This window comes from Python bivittatus, unplaced genomic scaffold (genome assembly GCF_059951505.1).
Source record: "Python bivittatus isolate LINGU-HERP-01145 unplaced genomic scaffold, Pbiv_v1 ctg000350_np1212, whole genome shotgun sequence".
In the NCBI taxonomy this organism is placed as follows: Eukaryota; Metazoa; Chordata; class Lepidosauria; order Squamata; family Pythonidae; genus Python; species Python bivittatus.
In genome coordinates, this window is record NW_028277074.1 from 40871021 (window position 1) to 40890807 (window position 19787).

A 19787-nucleotide genomic window follows, 5' to 3' on the forward strand; every position below is an offset into this window, starting at 1 on the left:
CGCTGGCTAATAACGAGGCACGACGTCGCCCGCGCTCCTCGCCGTCGGTCCCGTGGCTGGAAGCCGGGGAAAGAATTGTCGGTAAAAAGAGCGAGGCGCCGCCGCCGCCGCCATTCTGCGCGCGCCGTGGTTTGTTGCTGTTGCTGGCAGAAAGGGGAGGAGGCGCGGGAAGGGGCGGGGCGGCGAGGGCGTTTTTACACATAGGCTCAAATATGCGAATTGAACCCTACGCTGCTGCTTGAGCCTCGAGAAGGGTGTGCGCACAGGCTACGCGGTGCGGAAAAAGGCATTCTGCAGATGCACAAAGACCGGACAGTATACAAGGAATGTTACCAGCCTTTAAGATCACCTGCACGTGAACCTTTATCCGAGTGGAATCCTGCTTTCCAGGGTGTAGTAAAGCATGGTGGATTATGCTATGAACTGGAACGATCGGCTGTTCGATTATGTACTTACAGCATATCCTATAAAGATTTAATCTCCGTCTGGAAAGCTCCAGCAAGTTTTCAGTTGCCAAGGTGAATGTTCTATTCTGGTTCTCTTTACAGTATACCATTTTACTGTTAGACAAACTTTTTTTTTATTGCACATCCCAAAGCCGAATGGGCAAAATGCAGTTTGTATGCCCCCTTACTTGGGAAGAGGTTTCCACCGAATGTAATGGGACTTCTAAGGAAACAAAAGGTTGCTCTATAAAGATTGTTATGATAAACGTTAGCATTCAGCCCAGAGTTCTCACTTGAGGCACAAATGACCAGGCTCAAATTATCCTACTTTGGACACATGTGAAGAACTAGCTCTCTGGAGAAGGCTTTAATGCTGGGAAAGATGGAAGGAAAGAGAAGAGGATGACCAGCAGCAAGGTGGATGGACTCAGTCAGAGTGGTGATGGGTGCGCCATTGGAAGACTTGAAAGACCAGGTTAGGGACAAATCATGGAGAAAAATCTATGGTTGCTAAGAGTTGACAACATCTGGATGGGGCATAATCAATCACTCAATACCAGCATAGTTTTTTGTTTTGTACCTTCAAGTCAATTTTGACTCTGGCAGTTGCCCAAGTCCTGCAGTTTTCTTGGCAATGTGTTCTGAAGTGGTTTGCCCGTGCCTTCTTCCCATGGCTGAGACAGTGACTGGTACCTGTACAAAATTTCAGAGTTAGCTTTGTACTGAAGGCAGGACTGGAACTCGCTGTTTTCCGGATTCAGCCCTGATGCTTTTAACCTCTACATTACAGAACTAAAATCCCTTGTGTATTTATTTAGTCAGTAACATCTAACTCAGCATTTTACTAGGTAACTGCTTGATGATCAGACAGCATTTTATTTATTAAATTTGTATGCTGCCTGGCTCCCAATGAGTCTGAAGTATGAAGTCCCTATTAAAAATGTGTGAAGAGTTAAGGCAGCTGTCCTGTGTGTACCTAACCAGGAGTAAAAAAAATAAAAATAAAAAAGAGGGCCTCAAGTAAAACCGCAGCTCCTGATCACAATCTAGATATATCCAAACAGTTTTCTTGCCATTTTCTTCTCCAGAGAAGGGAGTTCTCTTACTCCTCACTCTAACCTGTGGCTCTAGCATTTTCTGGTGTCTATCGTTCAAGTACCAAGGAAGTCTGATGGTTCACTTTCAAATCCAAACAAAGCCAACAAGGTACTAACCATAAGTACATCTGAATTCAAGAAATATTAAATACATATAAATGTTAAAGGAAATAATTGTAAAATATAATTCATGTCTTCTGTGGTAATTTGTTACCTGTGCTATTTGCTTGTTGAGAAGACAGCATTTATAACATGGAAATGATATTTAAAACATATTATTATTAACTTTAATAGCTTCTATTCTTTTTCTTGATGTAGAATAAACTACAGCAGCATCCTATATGAAGCAAACAGGGCACAATTTATAATTTAGTCCTATTAGAAGCAAGAGGAAGTCAACTGCAACAGCTCTTAACTGCAGTGTGAGAAAATGTGTGTCTAGACACCCCTTATTTCTCTATGATATGGGTTTTCTTCCTTTGTAAAGGAGCATCCTAAATAGGTACAGAGAAGGTGGGTTGACTACCAGAGCCAAAGGAAGGAAACAGTCATCCCAGTCTGATTGTATTGTGGTCTTAGAACTCATTCTCTATAGTCTGTCCAATATGTTCAAGGGATATAGCTATACATTGTTATAGCTGCTGATTATTCCCTTTTTGTGTGGATTAATTGCAAGATAATCCAAAAGGCCTACTTAATTTTCAGCTAATGAGAGGAAGTAATCTCTTGATCAATTGTGACCTTTCAGTTCTTGAAATTAGAATTCCATTGCAGCTGATGAACTCATAGTCGGATCGGATTGAAAATGTAGCCTAGGTGATAAATAGTTTATGGATCTGCTTTTGTATTATCTTTATTATCTCATGTTACCAAGCATGTGGTCCGGTACCTTAGGTCCTGAGAAAAGAAATTGCTAACCTTCCTTTATGATACAGAGTAGTATAAATCTGTGTGTACTTAGTCAAATAAAAACCAATTATTTCAAAGGACATGTAAACCTATTTTATGCATGTTTAATAAGTAAATGTTACTGGATTTAGTAGAACATATTTTCAGTAAATTTACATAGGATTTCCTGAGGTCTATATTGGATCATGCTACAAAGTCTTTATGCCCTAATTTTGTACTTGTTGGCATTTAAATGTATATAATTTAATCAGTTTTGAATAAAATTAATATTCATTTATTCAATTTGTATTGCCGCTCATCCACCTAACTAAGTGGGCAGTTAAAATTAACAAATAAAAATAAGTTAAAACAGATATACAATGCACAAAATAATCAATAATCACATTTAAAAAAAATAACCATGATCAGCAGCAAAATCTCACTCCAACCACTCTAAAAGCTTCTAACCATTGCCAAACCCCCAAGTACGATGGCAAAGCCATGTCTTCAGGACCTACCTGAAGGCCAGCAGGGTTGCAGTCAATCTAAGATCTGGGGGAATTATGTTCCAAAAGGCGGACACCATGGCAGAAAAAGCTGTCTTCCTGGGTCTCACCAGATGACACTCTTTCATAGATGGGACCCGTAACATGCTTCTGCCAGATCTGATGGGATGGATTGATGTAACTGGGGAGAAGTGGTCCCTCAAATAAACCTTCCTCATGCCATATAGGGTTTATAGGTCATTATGAGCACCTTCAATTGAACCCATGAATATATTGGCAACCAACAAAGCTCATAGGGCAGAGGTGTAATGTGTGCTGATTGAGGAGTGCACCTAACTGCCTACTATGCCTCATTTTGTACCAGCTGTAGCTTCTGGATGTTCTTTAAGGGCAGCCCCAAGTAGAGCACATTATAGTAATCCAAGAGATGATCACCATATGAGTAACTCTGAGCAGAGCCTCCCAGTCCAGGAACAAGCACAACTTCACAACATGAAATTGCACAAAGGCCCTCCTGGTCATGGCTGCCACCTGCTGTTTGAGCGGGAGTTGTAAGTCCAGGGGAACCCCCAGTTTGTGCACAAGGTCTGTTTGGGGTAGTGCCACCCCATCCAGAACCAAAGATAAGCCCTTAGAACCTGCATGCCCCAAAACCGAAAGCCACTCAGTCTTGCTAGGGTTAAACTGGAGCATGTTGTTCCCCATCCAAGCCCCTACAACCTCCAGACACTGGGACAGAACCTCAACAGCATCACTTAAATTTACTAAGAGAGGAGACATAAAGCTGGGTATTTTCAGCAAACTGACAATACCTCACCCAATGGGTTCAAGTAGATGTTAAAACAGGAGTGGAGTACCAAATCCTGCAGAATCCCACAAAGCAGGGGCAGAAGGCGGGACCTCTCGCTCCCAATCAACACTTACTGGAACCGACCCCAGTAAGGAAGGAGGACCAGCACAATATAGTGCCGCCCAACCCCAATATCCAGAGCCGGTCCAGAAGGGGGCTATGGTTGATGGTATTAAAAGCTGCTGAAAAGTCAAGAAAAGCAAGAATGGATGCACTACCCCAATCCTACTCATGCCAAAGGTCATCCAAAAATGCAACCAATGCTGTGAGTCCCATACCCAGGCCTGAAACCCAACTGAAATGGTTCCAGATAATCTGTTTCATCCAGGATCTTCTGAAGCTGTTGTACCACCACCTTCTAAAAAGGGAAGGTTGGATACTGGATAAAAGTTGTCCAGTATGGTTGGGTCTAGCAATGTTTTCTTGAGAAGGGGGTGAACCAACACCTTATTCTTGGTTAATATGACTGTTCTCAACAGACAATGCAGTAAACATCATCAATCTCTTTGAGAATTACTGCTAGAAGTCTCCAAGGAATTATTTAGTCCAGTTGATTATAATACACTATCAAGAAGCTCCCCTTCATGGATCACTGCCTTGTCGTGGCGAAGGGGCTTGCGTAACTCAGTGAAGCCATGAGCTATACCGTGCAGGGCCACCCAAGACGGACAGGTCATGACAGAGAGTTCTGACAAAATGTGGTCCACTGGAGAAGGAAATGGCAACCCACTCCAGTATCCTTGCCAAGAAAACCCCATGGACAATGTTAAAAGGCTAAAAGATATGACGCCGGAAGATGAGCCCCTCAGGTCGGAAGGTGTCCAATATGCTACTGGGGAAGAGCGGAGGGCAATTCCAAGTAGCTCCAGAAAGAGTGAAGCGGCTGGGCCAAAGCCGAAAGGACGTTCAGCTGTGGATGTATCTGGAAGCGAAAAGAAGGTCCGATGCTGTAAAGAACAATATTGTATAGGTACCTGGAATGTAAGATCTATGAACCAAGGCAAGCTGGATGTGGTCAAACATGAGATGACAAGATTGAACGTCGACATCTTGGGAATCAGCGAACTGAAATGGACGGGAATGGGTGAATTTAATTCGGGTGACCATTATATCTACTACTGTGGGCAAGAAACCCTTAGAAGAAATGGAGTTGCACTCATAGTCAATAAGAGAGTGGGAAAGGCAGTAATGGGGTACAACCTCAAAAACGACAGAATGATCTCAGTGCGTATCCAAGGCAAACCGTTCAACATCCCAGTCATCCAAGTCTATGCCCCAACCACTGATGCTGAAGAAGCTGAAGTTGACCGCTTCTATGAAGACCTACAACACCTTCTAGAACTAGCACCAAAAAAAGATGTCCTTTTCATCATAGGGGATTGGAATGCTAAAGTAGGAAGTCAAGGAGTAATCGGAATAACAGGCAAGTTTGGCCTTGGAGTACAAAATGAAGCAGGGCAAAGGCTAACAGAGTTCTGTCAAGAGAACAAGCTAGTCATAGCAAACACTCTTTTCCAACAACACAAGAGACGACTCTACACATGGACATCACCAGATGGTCAATACCGAAACCAGATTGATTATATACTTTGCAGCCAAAGATGGAGCAGCTCTATGCAGACAGCAAAAACAAGACCAGGAGCTGACTGTGGCTCAGATCATGAGCTTCTTACTGCAAAATTTAGGCTTAAATTGAAGAATGTAGGGAAAACCACTAGACCACTCAGGTATGACTTAGATCATATTCCTTGTGAGTACACAGTGAAGGTGATGAATAGATTTAGAGGATTAGATTTGGTAGATAGAGTTCCTGAAGAACTATGGACGGAGGTCCGTAATATTGTACAGGAAGCAGCAACTAAAACCATCCCAAAGAAAAAGAAATGCAAGAAAGCAAAATGGCTGTCTGATGAGGCTTTACAAATAGCTGTGGAAAGAAGGAATGCGAAAAGCAAGGGTGAAAGGGAAAGATATAAGCAACTGAATGCAGATTTCCAGAGAATAGCAAGGAGAGATAAGAAGGCCTTCTTAAATGAACAATGCAAAGAAATCGAGGAAAACAATAGAATGGGGAAGACTAGAGATCTCTTCAAGAAAATTGGAGATATGAAAGGAACGTTTAGTGCAAAGATGGGCATGATAAAGGACAAAAAAGGCAGGGACCTAACAGAAGCAGAAGAGATTAAGAAGAGGTGGCAAGAATACACAGAAGAACTATACAAGAAAGATCTTAATGTCCCTGATGTCCACCCTGGTGTGATCACTGACCTTGAGCCAGACATCCTAGAGAGTGAAGTCAAGTGGGCCTTAGGAAGCATTGCTAACAACAAAGCTAGTGGAGATGACAGTATTCCAGCTGAGTTATTTAAAATACTAAAAGATGATGGTGTTAAAGTGCTGCACTCAATATGCCAGCAAGTTTGGAAAACGCAACAGTGGCCACGGGATTGGAAAAGGTCAGTTTATGTTCCAATTCCAAAGAAGGGCAATGCCAAAGAATGCTCAAACTATCGCACAATTGCACTCATTTCACATGCTAGCAAGGTTATGCTCAAAATCCTACAAGCTAGGCTTCAGCAATACATGAACCGAGAACTACCGGATGTACAAGCTGGGTTTCGAAGAGGCAGAGGAACTAGAGATCAAATCGCCAACATTCACTGGATCATGGAGAAAGCACGAGAGTTCCAGAAAAATATCTACTTCTGGTTCATTGACTATGCAAAAGCCTTTGATTGTGTGGATCACAACAAACTGGCAAGTTCTTAAAGAGATGGGGGTATCAGACCACCTTACCTGTCTCCTGAGAAATCTGTATGCGGGCCAAGAAGCAACAGTTAGAACCGGTCATGGAACAACCGATTGGTTCAAAATAGGGAAAGGTGTACGACAAGGCTGTATACTGTCACCCTGCTTATTTAACCTATATGCAGAGTACATCATGAGAAATGCCAGGCTGGAAGAATCACAAGCCGGAATTAAGATTGCAGGGAGAATCATCAACAACCTCAGATATGCAGACGATACCACCCTCATGGCAGAAAGTGAAGAAGAACTAAAGAGCCTCTTGATGAGGGTGAAAGAGGAGAGTGCAAAAGCTGGCTTGAAACTCAACATTAAAAAAACTAAGATTATGGCATCTGGACCCATCAATTCCTGGCAAATAGAAGGGGTAGAAATGGAAGCAGTAACAGACTTCATTTATTTGGGCTCCAAGATCACTGCAGACGGAGACTGCAGCCATGAAATTAAAAGACGCTTGCTCCTTGGGAGGAAAGCTATGGCAAGCCTAGATAGCATATTAAGAAGCAGAGACGTCACCTTGCCGACAAAGATCCGCATAGTCAAAGCTATGGTTTTTCCAGTAGTAATGTATGGCTGTGAGAGCTGGACCATAAAGAAGGCTGAGCACCGAAGAATTGATGCCTTTGAACTGTGGTGCTGGAGAAGACTCTTGAGAGTCCCCTGGACTGCTAGGAGGTCAAACCAGTCAATCTTAAAGGAAATCAACCCTGACTGCTCATTGGAAGGACTGATAATGAAGCTCAAGCTCAGATACTTTGGTCACCTAATGCGAAGAGAGGAGTCTTTGGAAAAGACCCTGATGCTGGGAAAGATTGAAGGCAAAAGGAGAAGAGGACAGCAGAGGATGAGATGGTTAGATAGCATCACTGAAGCAATGAGCATGAAGCTGAGCAAACTCAGGGAGGCAGTGAAGGACAGGAAGGCCTGGCGCAATATGGTTCATGGGGTCACGAAGAGTCGGACACGACTTAACGACTAAACAACAACAATCAAGAAGCTAAAAATGAGGACATGAAAAAGATTAAATAATCTGAACTAGCTAAATCTACTTAGTTGTGGTTCTATATACACTTATCAGAAAGCAAATTCAATGGTGCTTGCTTCTGAACTGCAACCAAAGGAGTGTGCTATGAATATATTTTCCATTGTATTATACTTTTTAAAGTGTTTATACGTCTGATAATTATTATAGCAAAACTCTTTGGCAATTATATCCTCTGAGCATAATTACGTATTCTTAAGTGGTAGATCAAGACTGAAGCTGAGACAGAATACTTGAGCCAAACCTTTTTCAGTGCTACCCAGGAGTTTCTTCCCTAATGAAGTATTACTCTCTCATCACAGCTGGTATTAGGAGGAAACATATGTGCAGTTAGTGTTGTTTATATTTAATTTTTAAGGTACTACTGGTCTGAATAATCATATTTACAATTATAATTTAAAGTATTTATGTAAGCTGTTTAATGGTTTGTTTTAAATATATTTTTATAAGCCACCATGTGAAAACATTGCACCTGAAAAACAAATTAGAAAAGCTTCCAGTATATAAATTACTTTGAAGAGACTTAGCGAGGCAGATACCTTCTTCAAGGACTGCAATACACCAACCTATACAGCAAAATTCCATTTATAGAAATCTTAAATCGTGCCTACTCCCAAGTAAGTGTGCTTGGGGCAGGGACAGACAACCTTGTGCCCTGTGGCTCTTCCTATCAGTCATGGTCACTAGTGCAACCCTAGTTGCACTCACACAATGTGCTTGCCCATAATTACTTAACCATGGTTTCCAGGGTTGGAATGACATTCCAAATCATAATTTACCACACAGACTGCGTTTACACCCAATGAAATAGGCTACAGCTTGGTAGGCTAAATAGGTCACGCAAATTCAATCTTCGTGCGAGTTGTACGGTAGTCCAAAATAACTCGAGATGATCGAGTATTAAGACAGCAGTTTGAGGCTGGGAGAGGGTTATTAGCAGTCCCACCTACCAAACTGGCCTGCTGTAATTTCCCACTTCACCCCCTTCTTTTACTTGTAGTTTGTAGTTGGGGAAAGAGGGCAATAGCCGCAAGAACGGAGTGCCTTCCGAAACAGCAGCAACGACCAAGCTCGCTCGGACCCTCTCCATTTCGGACTGAGCTACACCAGCCGAATAAAAGAGGATCGAAGAACCTCATAATGTCAAGGTTTGGGTGGGGGATTCTATTTTGAACGCTCACCTGAAGACTGACTAGAATTCTTTATGTAATTAAAGCAAACGACGCAACGATTAAAACGCCCTTCCTCCAAGTCGCACGGCGATGCGCTGGCTCTGCAGGTATTTCTGCTGCTTTGGCAAGGGAGAGCATCCAAAAGCGGAATCCCCCCTCTTGCAGCCTGCAGTGGTGCAGCCCATTCTGTCACCTCTTTCTGCTGCAAGCGTAGACCCCGCCCCTGTGCAGCGGGAGGGGGAGGCGCCGCGCTGCCCGAAGCGTTTAAGGGACGGGGCGGGAGAGCGCCTCTCGGCAAACTTAATGCTGGAGCGGCGACGCCGAGGGGCGGAGCCCGGCGGTTCCGCCTGCCGAAGTTGCTTCTGCCCGCCGCGCGGAGAGCGGCGAGTTGCCTGAGCGCGCCGTAGCCCGAGCGGAGGCTGCCCGGCGCTGCAGAGGCTGCGGGCAGGAAGCTCGGCGCGCGGAGGAGGCGCAGGCGGGCACGAGCGGTGCTCAAGGGGACCCTGCCATGGCGCGCCCGCGGCTCCTGCTGCTCGTCCTCTCCCCGATCCCTGGGCTGTGCCTGGGGGAACGGAGCAGCAGCGCCATGGAGGAGATCGCCACGGAGAAGGAAGCGGAGGAGAGCCACCGGCAAGACAGCGTGAGCCTCCTGACGTTTATTCTCCTCCTCACCCTCACTATCCTCACCATCTGGCTGTTCAAGCATCGCCGGGTCCGCTTCCTCCATGAGACCGGCCTGGCCATGATCTACGGTGAGTCGCAGACTCCGAGGTCTTTCTCCTGCCCCGGGAAGAAGGGGCAGAGAAACGCGGCCGGGCACAGCCTGCTGCTGCTGCTGCTGCTGCAGTCCAAATCTTCAGCACCGCCACTGAAGCCTGTTACCAGTTGTCCGTGTAAAAGAAATAGTAAACGCGGGGCGTGCACCTAAATGCGTGCGCGCACATCCCTGCGTCTCTAGAAACCCTTCTTTCTTTACTTCTTTTTTTCCTGGGCTTACTTGACAGATCGCAGGGGCCAAACGGCAAACTCTTTTTTGTGAGACGCCGAGGCACGGCCCCTCCTGTTCCTCCCTGCTCCCCCAAACACCTGGTGTGGCTTCATTCTTCACGGATGACTTTCCAACCCATCAATATTAATTTCAGGATGGATATTTTCCAGTTCTACCTGCTGGATTTGCATCGCCTTGGCCTTTAAATGGGAACTGGCCATACGATCTCGAATAAGGGAAGGGTTCGACAGAACCTCTTGCACCTTGCTTTGTTAAGCGGACAAATACTTTATCGGTATTAGGAAAGGTTAATAGAGATACATATTTTGCAGGAAGGATAAACATTTCTCATGGTCCCTTGATTTCCCTCTCCTTCACCATCTTTGCTTAGAGATTAAACTCTTCCCTCCACACCTTTCTGCTGCCATTTATTTTATTTATTCACTTGCTGCATCAGCCAGGTTATTATTCTGTTTCTGTTCAATAATCTGGCCCTCAAACCTGTTCAGGCGGAATGAACCTGTCCCGAAGTGTCAGTTTGTTGGCTTTGGATATTTCCTGATTTTGTTCTCTTGCCAGAAAAGACTAATAACTGATGACATGACCTTTTTTGTTGTCATTATTGGGTGTCCTTCCCCCCCCTTCCAACATGTGAAAGATTGCAATGGAGCTCTCTCAATGCATGCCATTTCTTTCTTAAGACACTTGCTTCTTTTAGATTATATCGAGGGGCCATCATTCTTTCCTTTTACATAATAAAAAAGCAATATGAACTGTACTTTTTTGGATGCTGATGTTATTTAGGTAATTTTCTTGGAGATGTGTTGTACCATTCTAAAAGTGTATCTGTTTTGAATTTTCAAGCCCTGCTGTGTCGGTGGTGCTCGTTAATGGAAGAAGTAAAGAAGTGGGGTGGAAGTTGTGCCCAGCGCCCCATGGTTAATATTTGAATTGTGGCTTGTGGTGTGCTACTTTTGACTACGCATCCTCTACCTTATTTTTTCTGTTACTGATACCTTGAAATATAGCTTGAACTTTGTAGAAGATGAAACAAAATCTTTAAATGGAGATGCTTTTTTCCAGGTCAGCTAGCTCTGCCGGTGTATGTGTTAATTTTTGGCTTTTAGTGCTTGGTGGTTTTTCTCTGATTGTTTTGGAACTAGACACCAGGAAAGATTACACAATGTATCCTAAGTCCATTGTGAGTGATTAGGCAACCAAATGAACAGAGTGCTCGCTTCAGGGGGGTTTCAGGATGCAAGACAAAGTAAAAATGCGACCAGGGATTTGTTCCCACCATCTGAAGTGGCACAGGCTTGTGATCAGCTCAGGGCCCGCCAGATTTGATTAATGAGTGGTGCAGAGGATTGTATGTGAATCTACAGTGACAGCATGCAACCTTGTGGTGATTTGCTTTTCAAGCCCTATTTGCAGTATTCAAATTTGGATCACCTTTTAAGCTTTGGGTTTGGTGCTGGTTGCAGGCAGAGAAAAAAGGACCTAAGAACTGGCAACTGTCTCTGTTTAACTCTCTCTGATATTCTGGTAAAGATCCGCCAGTGGGTGTTTATGCAGAGCAAAAAGCATGTTTCTTCCCCAGTGGCTGCTCGGTGACTTCTTAAAAGTTAAATGCTTGAAAAGCTATGGAATTTTCCTCTTCTGAGGGTTCCCGGTTTTGACGGTCTCCTTAGTCACTTGTTCCTTGCTGCATTGCTGTGCGATACTGTAGCTGTTGGTCTTTTTTTAAAAAAAAAAAAAATGCCCCAGATCCCTGCAGATCTTGAAAGACAGACAAGAACCGGCCATACACTATCATCCTGTCTAGCTGATTTAGAAATAAGCCCCATGAGTTCAGCAACACTTTTGCTTTTATCGTAACCATTTTCATCTCTCGTTTTTCTGGTATTGTGTGCCCAACCCTTGTGGAAAACCACCTCATTAAGTAATTTGTGTATTTGATTTATATCCCATTTTCCTGCAGGAGCTCAGGGTTCCCTTTTTCAATGTGAGGCTCAGACGAATGACCGTGTGGTTGGGCTGAGTGAGTGTAACTTGGCCCAGGGTCCCCCACTGAGATTTTATGGCTGAGGGTGGACTTGATCCTAGTCCTCAAGAAGATTACTTCGTTACCTAGACTTCCTATAAGGAACACTTACAAATAATAAACTTTTGTTCTCTGTGAAGTTGTATTTGGTGGGCCGCCTTAGAATTGCATTTTTTACCATGTTTTAAAGAGGCCACTATTTTGGGATCTGATTTAGAATAATCTGGAACAAGCCTGCACAATGGATAAAGGAGAAAGGGCCACACTGATCGTTTAAAAATAACTGTGGGCTGCAAAGGAATACCTGGCGCACCGATCAGCTGTTTTGGTGGCTAGCAGAAGGATGGTAGCGCTGGAGTTGGCAGCATCAGTGAGTCCTGGAGGTGTTGGAGGTGCCTGGCAGCATGCCTTTTGGGGCAGCCGCAGGTCCTTCCTGAGGCCGGTAACATTTGGCAGCAGTGAATTGTGTTTTTAAAAAACACCGGTGGGCCTCACAAGGCTGCTTGGAAGGCCGCATGTTGTGTAGGCCAGGTTTAGAATGCATTATGTAGGTTTTATTCTACACAAGTTTTGAAATGAGTAAAATTTATAGAATGCACAGATAGTTACTAGTAGGCTATATCGCTTAACCTTTGTAGGTATGAGTGTATATCCACATTGAAATTTGATTTTTTTGGAATTTTCTTCATACGCATGATCTTAATGTATTGTATTTCATAACCTCTTTTTTGTCTGTTAAGCTTTTATCTTTATAAAATCAAGAAAATTGGCAGGTGCTTTATATTTCCATAAAGAAATCCAAAATAGAAATGTTCATTTTGTTTAGGCAATGCCATCAGAGTACATTGTGCTTTTAAATTACATAAGCAAAAATACCATGGTTTGCCCTGAGGTGCTTCCAACCTAAATTGATAATAAAATCAGGAAGGGAAGTGAGCAGGTGCAATTATACATACTTAAGTTTTGTTTCCATTGAGAACAAGGAACTAATTCAGGCTTCCCCAGAAAAATGCTGTCTAGGTTGGTTGGACTAATTTTTTAGCCCTCATCGTTTATGTGATGTACTGTGATATCAATAATAAAATATCTAGTTTTCATTGTAGCACAAATGTACAGTGATTATGATTCCAAGCTTCAAATGTAGGTGGTACCCCTTCTCACTGTTTGTGACAGAGGATCTCAAGATCATGGGTTGCCTTCCTTGTGCAGAATGGCCACTGGAAAGTTGTATTTATGTGCACGGTAATCTAACTATGCTGAATCACAGGCTCATGACTTCAAATTGACTCACTTAATTGAAGTAAATGATGATCTGTGCATGTTTTTTCAAAGAATCATAGAATAGGAAGAGATTGCAGAAATCAGCTAGTTTAACCCCCCCTGCTCCAGTGCAGGATCTGCTAGAGCATTTTGGACAGAAGGTCATCCAGATTCTGTTTGAAGACCTCCAGTGACAGGAACTTATCACTCCAGGAGGCAACTGATTCCACTATGGTAATTGACAGCTCCTAATGTCAGAAAATTCCTCTGAATATCTAACCCAAGTGTACTTTCCTCTTAATTTCAACCCATTTGTCCTGCCATCTAGGGCAACAGAAAACAGGTTAACTCTGTATCAGTGTTTGTCAACCTTGGCAACTTAAAGTTGCTGGCTGAGGAATTCTGGGAGTTGAAGTACACACATTTTAAGGTTACCAAGGTTGAGAAACCCTACTGTATAGGACAACCCTTTAGATATCTGAAGATCGCTACCATATATCTCCTCAGTTGTCTTTTCCTTCTCTTTTGATGACTAAGCAAGTTTTAATTCCATTCGGGACCGGGGAAATCTTTGTCCTCCAAATGTGGCTGTGTTACAACTCCTAGCATTTCTACAGTAATATGCTTGTTGGAGCTACTGGAGGTGCAGTTCAGCAATGTCTGGAGGGCCATAGGGTCTGTCTACCTGCTCTAATGTTTGCAGTGAACATATGCATGTAGGTGATTTGAGATAGCAAATACTCTATGGGAAGAGAAATGTTATATTCTGTTATATAGACCTTTCCAGGGCTGTATCTTGAGTGTGAAAATAACAACCCTGCTGGTTTGGTTTCAAGGCCCTAAATGTTGTTTTCATTGGCAAACAGAACTTCTAGTGTTCCTTGTGTTGTAATCCTATATGTGATTTAGTAAAACTTGACTTTACTTCATGGACATATCCAAACAGCTTGCTTGCAACAAACAGTAGTTAGTCATTCTTTGTCATGTTTTAAAAAATTCCCAGTTTAGCTCCTGCAGCCTTGGACTTTACAGATGGCTTACCATCCAAGTACAACCCTACTTAGCTCTCTAGATCAACCACAGTTAGTTAGTGCTGCGTAAGAATAAATTTCTTAACTTTACTGTGGCTTGCCCCTGCATTTTAAAATTGTTTTTGTATTGTAAGTGAACAGCAGAAACCACAGAGTCAAAGGCCATGAGCTTTCATTCATTTATTTGGACAAAAGTCCTTTGCTTCTGAGTAAACATAGTTACCCAAGGCAAGGGCAGCTTTTCTGTTTTAAAAACATACTGCTAGGAGAACTTAAAATAATTCCCTTTTTTCCCCAGTTTATTTGGCAGCTTGACCTTGTTAAAGGTGTGTTGTTAATCCCTTCTGACTTGTTTTATCTTAGTGTGATATACGTGATATACGCAGCCATCCATTGTGGCTTCTAAGCCATTGCTTTTGGTGGGGGATGGGCTCACCCATTATGTTGAACCAGAACCAAGCACCATATTATGGATTAGCACTGTGTGTAAATCAGGTTCTATTCTTTCTTGTTAGGAAAAGAGGACAAACGTTCTTAATTTGTAAAGAAATAAAGATATTCAATATATATATGTATATGTATATATGTTTATGTGTGTGTGTATATCTATATTATATATCTATATCTATATATAGATATCCTTTTTAGATTTTAAACTCTGCAGATTTTCTTCCTCCATAGCTCCCTGTAGCCCCAGCCCAAAAAAGGAATTTTATTTTGAAAATATGATACAGGCTTCTTATCTAGCAATTGGAAACATTTTTACAGTAATAATGGGATAAGAAGGTTGAAGGCAAAACCTGGTTTATTTTTTCAGGACTGATAGAGAAGACTAAGGCAATAGATGGATCAATTCCATGAAAACCATGAAGTGTGTTAGATAACTGTGCTAACTTTTAAATGTAAATGCCTAAAGAAGGGAGAGCATTGCCTGATGAAAAAGCTATAGAAATCTCAGAATTGCAAAAGGGTAGAAGGTATAGTAGAAGCTGGAAAGAGGGTTCAGGGTTGGCTGCTGTTCTTTGTGTTCTTTTTCTTGCTGTTGATGGAGATATGTTAACATGTTTTCTCTGTAAGCAGCTGATAACTGATATTATTACTCCTATGCTGCTTAAAATTCAAGCAGGAAGTATCATGCTGATCAGCAGTGCACAGTTAGGGCTAGTCAACTTGCACACACTCAAATTGCTGCTTTCCTGTGTGACAATAATAAGCTATTTTTTGCAGCCCATGAATTCTATTGATTTACTATATGCAGGACACAATATTAAGAGGACTCTGAATAAATGCATGGTCATCTGTACTTGAGACGTTGCACCAGTAGTATCATTTTAAATCTAATTTGAATATGTAACTTAGACCTGCCTAGGATATTTTAGGGAAACTATGCAGTGATTATGCCTTCCAGAGTAGTGAATATAAGATTACATTTTTGGTAAATCAGAAAAACAAGGGCTGGTGTCTGTAGGGCTAGGGTTATACAATAGTAGAGAATTCTTATTATGGGAATGGATTGTGTTTTTATGTGTATTTGAGCTTACATAGTCCCCTAATGAATATATCTTGGTTTAGCGTGTGAGTGTTGCACATGTTAATGGTTAAATGCATTGCACAGTTCCAAAGGAGGATGGCATAACTGTACCTCACTATTTCCCATAATGTGGTTCAGAGTTTATGAGCACAACAATCACTGATAGTTTCCATTTTTCTCTTCCTTGCAGGTCCTCAGTATGCACTTTGCTGGTGATATCACACTCACAATAGACCAATGCAGAAACTTGCACGCTTCATATAGGGGTTAGGTAAGTGTGAATCTTTACACCAATATTGTATTTTTTCACTTCTCTTAATATTCTTATTTTATAGCTTGTCTATAAAATAAGAATATTTTTAAAGGAAAATATGCCATATTGAACAGCAACCAAGAAGTTTCATTTATTGCTATGAACAGGCTTTCCATCAGTTATTTGGAGGGGTGTGATGTCGCCAGCAGAGTGCATCCTGGGCTGGACTGGCCTGGCCAGTAACTGAGTACCTGGAGATTATGTTGAGGTTTCAATTTTGTGGACATTTTTGAGAACACTAAATTTTGGGGAGGGAGAAGGCAAAGGTAAGTTGCTATCATAAAATGCCACTTTAGCCTCTAGTGTTAAGTCTTTCCATTGCACCATATTCCAGTGCATACTAGATGTAAACCCTGAAACAAATACAGAAATTGATGCTGAGTGCTTGGGAAAATAAATTTCTTAACCTCTGTTTTTACTTGATGTGAATAAACCAAGGAAGAAAGCCTACGCAGGAGAGCTATGGAGAGTGGGAAGGGAGATACTTGATCACTCACTCCCCTGTTCTCTCTTCTCTGCAGCCTCTCTCTTCCCTCAGCTTTTCCCTCTTTTATCTTATCTGCCTTACTGATTGCTCTGGTTACAAAAATAATTTTTTCAGTTAAGTGGTTGGTAAGGAGAGGGCTTGAATGGGAAAATTAGGTATCTTCTTCTTTTTACTGTTTCTCTGCTCTAAACATCTTTGTCCTGTTCCTGTTTTGCTTCTCTGGGGCAAATGCAGTTGGGGAATTCCATATCAGCTACATCGTATTTTGTTTGCTTTTGAAGACTGGCAGAGTTTCAGTATAGGTGGGAACATGATCCGGGGATCTGCTATACAAAAATCCAGCTCCATAACCTTTGGGTGGTCCTAAAGTCTCTTGGTTGTAGAAAGTAAATTCTGGCTTTTTATGAAAAAAATTCTGACAAGGAATGGTGCAATTTTCAGTATACAGTTTATGTTCTTTCATGTGAATAGCATTATCTCATTATTTAGTTTGTGGACCCTAACCAAGAATGATTGTTACAGGTAGTCCTCAACCTACAGCCATTCAGTCAGCAACCATTTCAAGTTACAACGGCACTGAACGAATGGTGGTTGCAACCAGTACTCGGAGTTCTGGCTGTCCCAGCACCCTCATGGTCACGTGATCACCATTTGCAAACTTCCCCGACAGCTTCCCCAGAAAATCAATGAGGAAGCCAGCAGGGAAGGTTGTAAGTTGCTGGGGTAAGTCTCCCCCACCTGCACCCCCTCCCCCAGCCCCTCTGCATTTGTGCTGCACTGGCCACTTGCAGTCACCCTCCCTGACCCTTGCAGGACCCCTGTGCATCCTCCCTGACCTGTGCAGCATCTCTTGCGCACCCTCTGTGACCCATGCAGCACCTCTCGCACACCCCCTCACATCCTCATGCACCTTCCCTGCGCCTCTCGCACTCCCTCTCCAACCCATCCCTATGCACCCCCTTGCTCCCTCCCCCACCTGGCAGCAGCCACTTACCTGCCTGCGGACCTGGAACTTGCAACTTCCTGCCAGCCTCCCCACTGATTTTGGTTGTGAGAAGCTAGCAGGAAGTTGCCTCACCTAACAATGGTGGGATTCAATTAACGACGGCAACCAGGAACACAGGGATTGCCGTCGCTAAGCGATGCGGTCGTGCTTCACGACTGCAACACTTATGATGGAAATTCTGGTTCCAATTGCCATTGTAACTTGAGGACTATCTGTACCACTGAATTATAATGAGAATTGGTCAAAAACCCTTTTGACTGGATGGAGCAAATAACACTTAAACAGAGGTGACTACTCTTTCCTTATCATTGAAATTATGATTTTTTATCTATCTTTTTCCAGTCTCAGATCTTTTAAGTCAGTCTAGTACAGGAATGATTTCCAGAATACTGCTTTGAACTGTAGGCTTCCTTTGGGAATGATACTTAGTACTGTTTGACCATTTAGAAGAAGAAAGCAGCCATTGATGAGAACAGCATCTGCAAAAGATGAAGTGAGAGTGGGAGTGATGGAGAATGGCAAGTCATGAAAAGATGAATTGTCTTATGCATATGTTTAGTTGACAATATCTTGTAGTATACGCAGTAGGAATTGAGTGTTGATGATATACTCAGACTATTTGGTACACTAAAAATAATTGACTGCATTTAGGGCATTTTGCTCAGAAAAAAAGACAGCTTTGTGAATGCATTATTTGTTTCCTTACCCATCACTGGCAAATCTAGATAATAATGGAGTTTGACTGATGCCCTTAGAACTGTTATGTAATCCTATGTAAGCCACCAATGTACTAACATGGTGATAGAGCAGTTAGGCCTCTCAGCAGATGTCCAAACTGACAGGATGTGAATAAAAGAGAGTAATAAGTGCATCATTAACTTTTCTTGCAAGCAGTTGGGAAAGAAATTCTAGGTAATTTCCCCTTCAGTCTCCTTCTTAGTCAGCAAAGTGGAAGCAGATGATGACATGTGTTTAAAATCTCTAGCTGTGGAACACAGACTCTCTCAGCTTTCTCTCTCTTGGCCCATTGAGAAGTTTCCCAGTTGTACAGAAGGGTCACTTAGAGAAGGTGTAGACAGAGTGAATACAATTCTGTGTGTAGCAGTAGTAAAAAGAAATCCAAATTCCTTGCAAGTGAAGAGACAAGTTGGCATAAAACTCTTCTTCAAAAATATGTAGTGCATCCATTTGTTAAATGGGGTATTCAGAAGTCATTTTAAACACCTTCCTTGCAAAGAAAGATCACCGTTTGGCAATTTGTACTTTGGGGGGAAAAGGCAAAAACGTACTGTCTTACAGTGCAACTGGCCACAAAGAACTGACAAAAGTAACAACTGCATACTTTAGATCAACACCCTTATTTGTCTACTATCAGATTCATTTCTCCATTAATGTATTTAAAAAATTCTAACATTTTCCTTGTTCCTTAATAATGGAATGTGCTACTGGCTGGGCCTGAAAGTCCTCCTGATCCAGGACAAGTTGCCCAGCTCACCCTCTGACTTCACAGCTTTATGGCTTAATAGATAACGTGCAAATATAATGTGCTAATAAGATGTCAGGTGCCATAGGATGGCTCATTCTTAGCATCAGTAACTCTACAAAGTTCACCCAGTGAGGGTCATCAGTTTGATTGGCTAAATCCATCAGGATACAGAGTGATTAAGTCATGGCAATGTTCAGAGTCAGTGTACTACTTGAGGACAAGCTGCTGCAACACAGACTAGATTTCCACTTTGATTTAACTATAATTAACTATGAATAAACCATAATTTGCACAGCATACTAAATTAGGAATGGGCAACATTTTAGTGGACAAGGGACATACTTTGGTTTTGAGGAACTGAGAGCTGCAAAGCATATAGGACTACATAATTTCATTAAAAAAAAAGAAAAATATGCATCCTGTCCTTACTTTAGGGCTTATCCAATAGCTTTTATGTACAGGTAGTCCCCAATTTAAGAATGAGTTCTGTTCCCAAGGTCGGCCCTTAAGTCGAATTTGTATGTAAGCCAGAACAGTATTATTGTATAGTACTGTATAAGGAGTATTGGGTAATGAACTCAAACCATTGTGTATTTAACTGGAATCATTGTATATTTAACTTAAATTTTGCTACAGTAGGCTCTGTTCTTAACTATGGGCCATCTGTACCCCTGGCATTCTTAACCCTGGGACTACCTGTATTTCCCAGCTCAAAATTATAGGAAACCGAGATCAGCTTTCAGGAATTATAAGGCGAAGGTGCTCTAAGTAGACTTTAGAACCTGCATGCAGCACCCTGGCTCTAAGCCATCATATGTTCCTTTGAATTTGGCTT

General features: G+C 42.3%; 1 protein-coding gene across 1 annotated transcript in view; it reads left to right on the plus strand.

Annotated features, from left to right (window-relative positions):
- The first annotated feature begins 9058 nt into the window (after positions 1–9058).
- The window catches only part of SLC9A7 (solute carrier family 9 member A7), a 49364-nt gene continuing 38635 nt past the window's right edge, over positions 9059–19787 (plus strand). Inside the window, exon 1 of the mRNA XM_007439516.3 lies at positions 9059–9558. Within this exon, the coding sequence (XP_007439578.2) occupies positions 9315–9558 (244 nt within the window). The 5' untranslated portion in view covers positions 9059–9314. The remainder of the gene's footprint in view (positions 9559–19787) is intronic.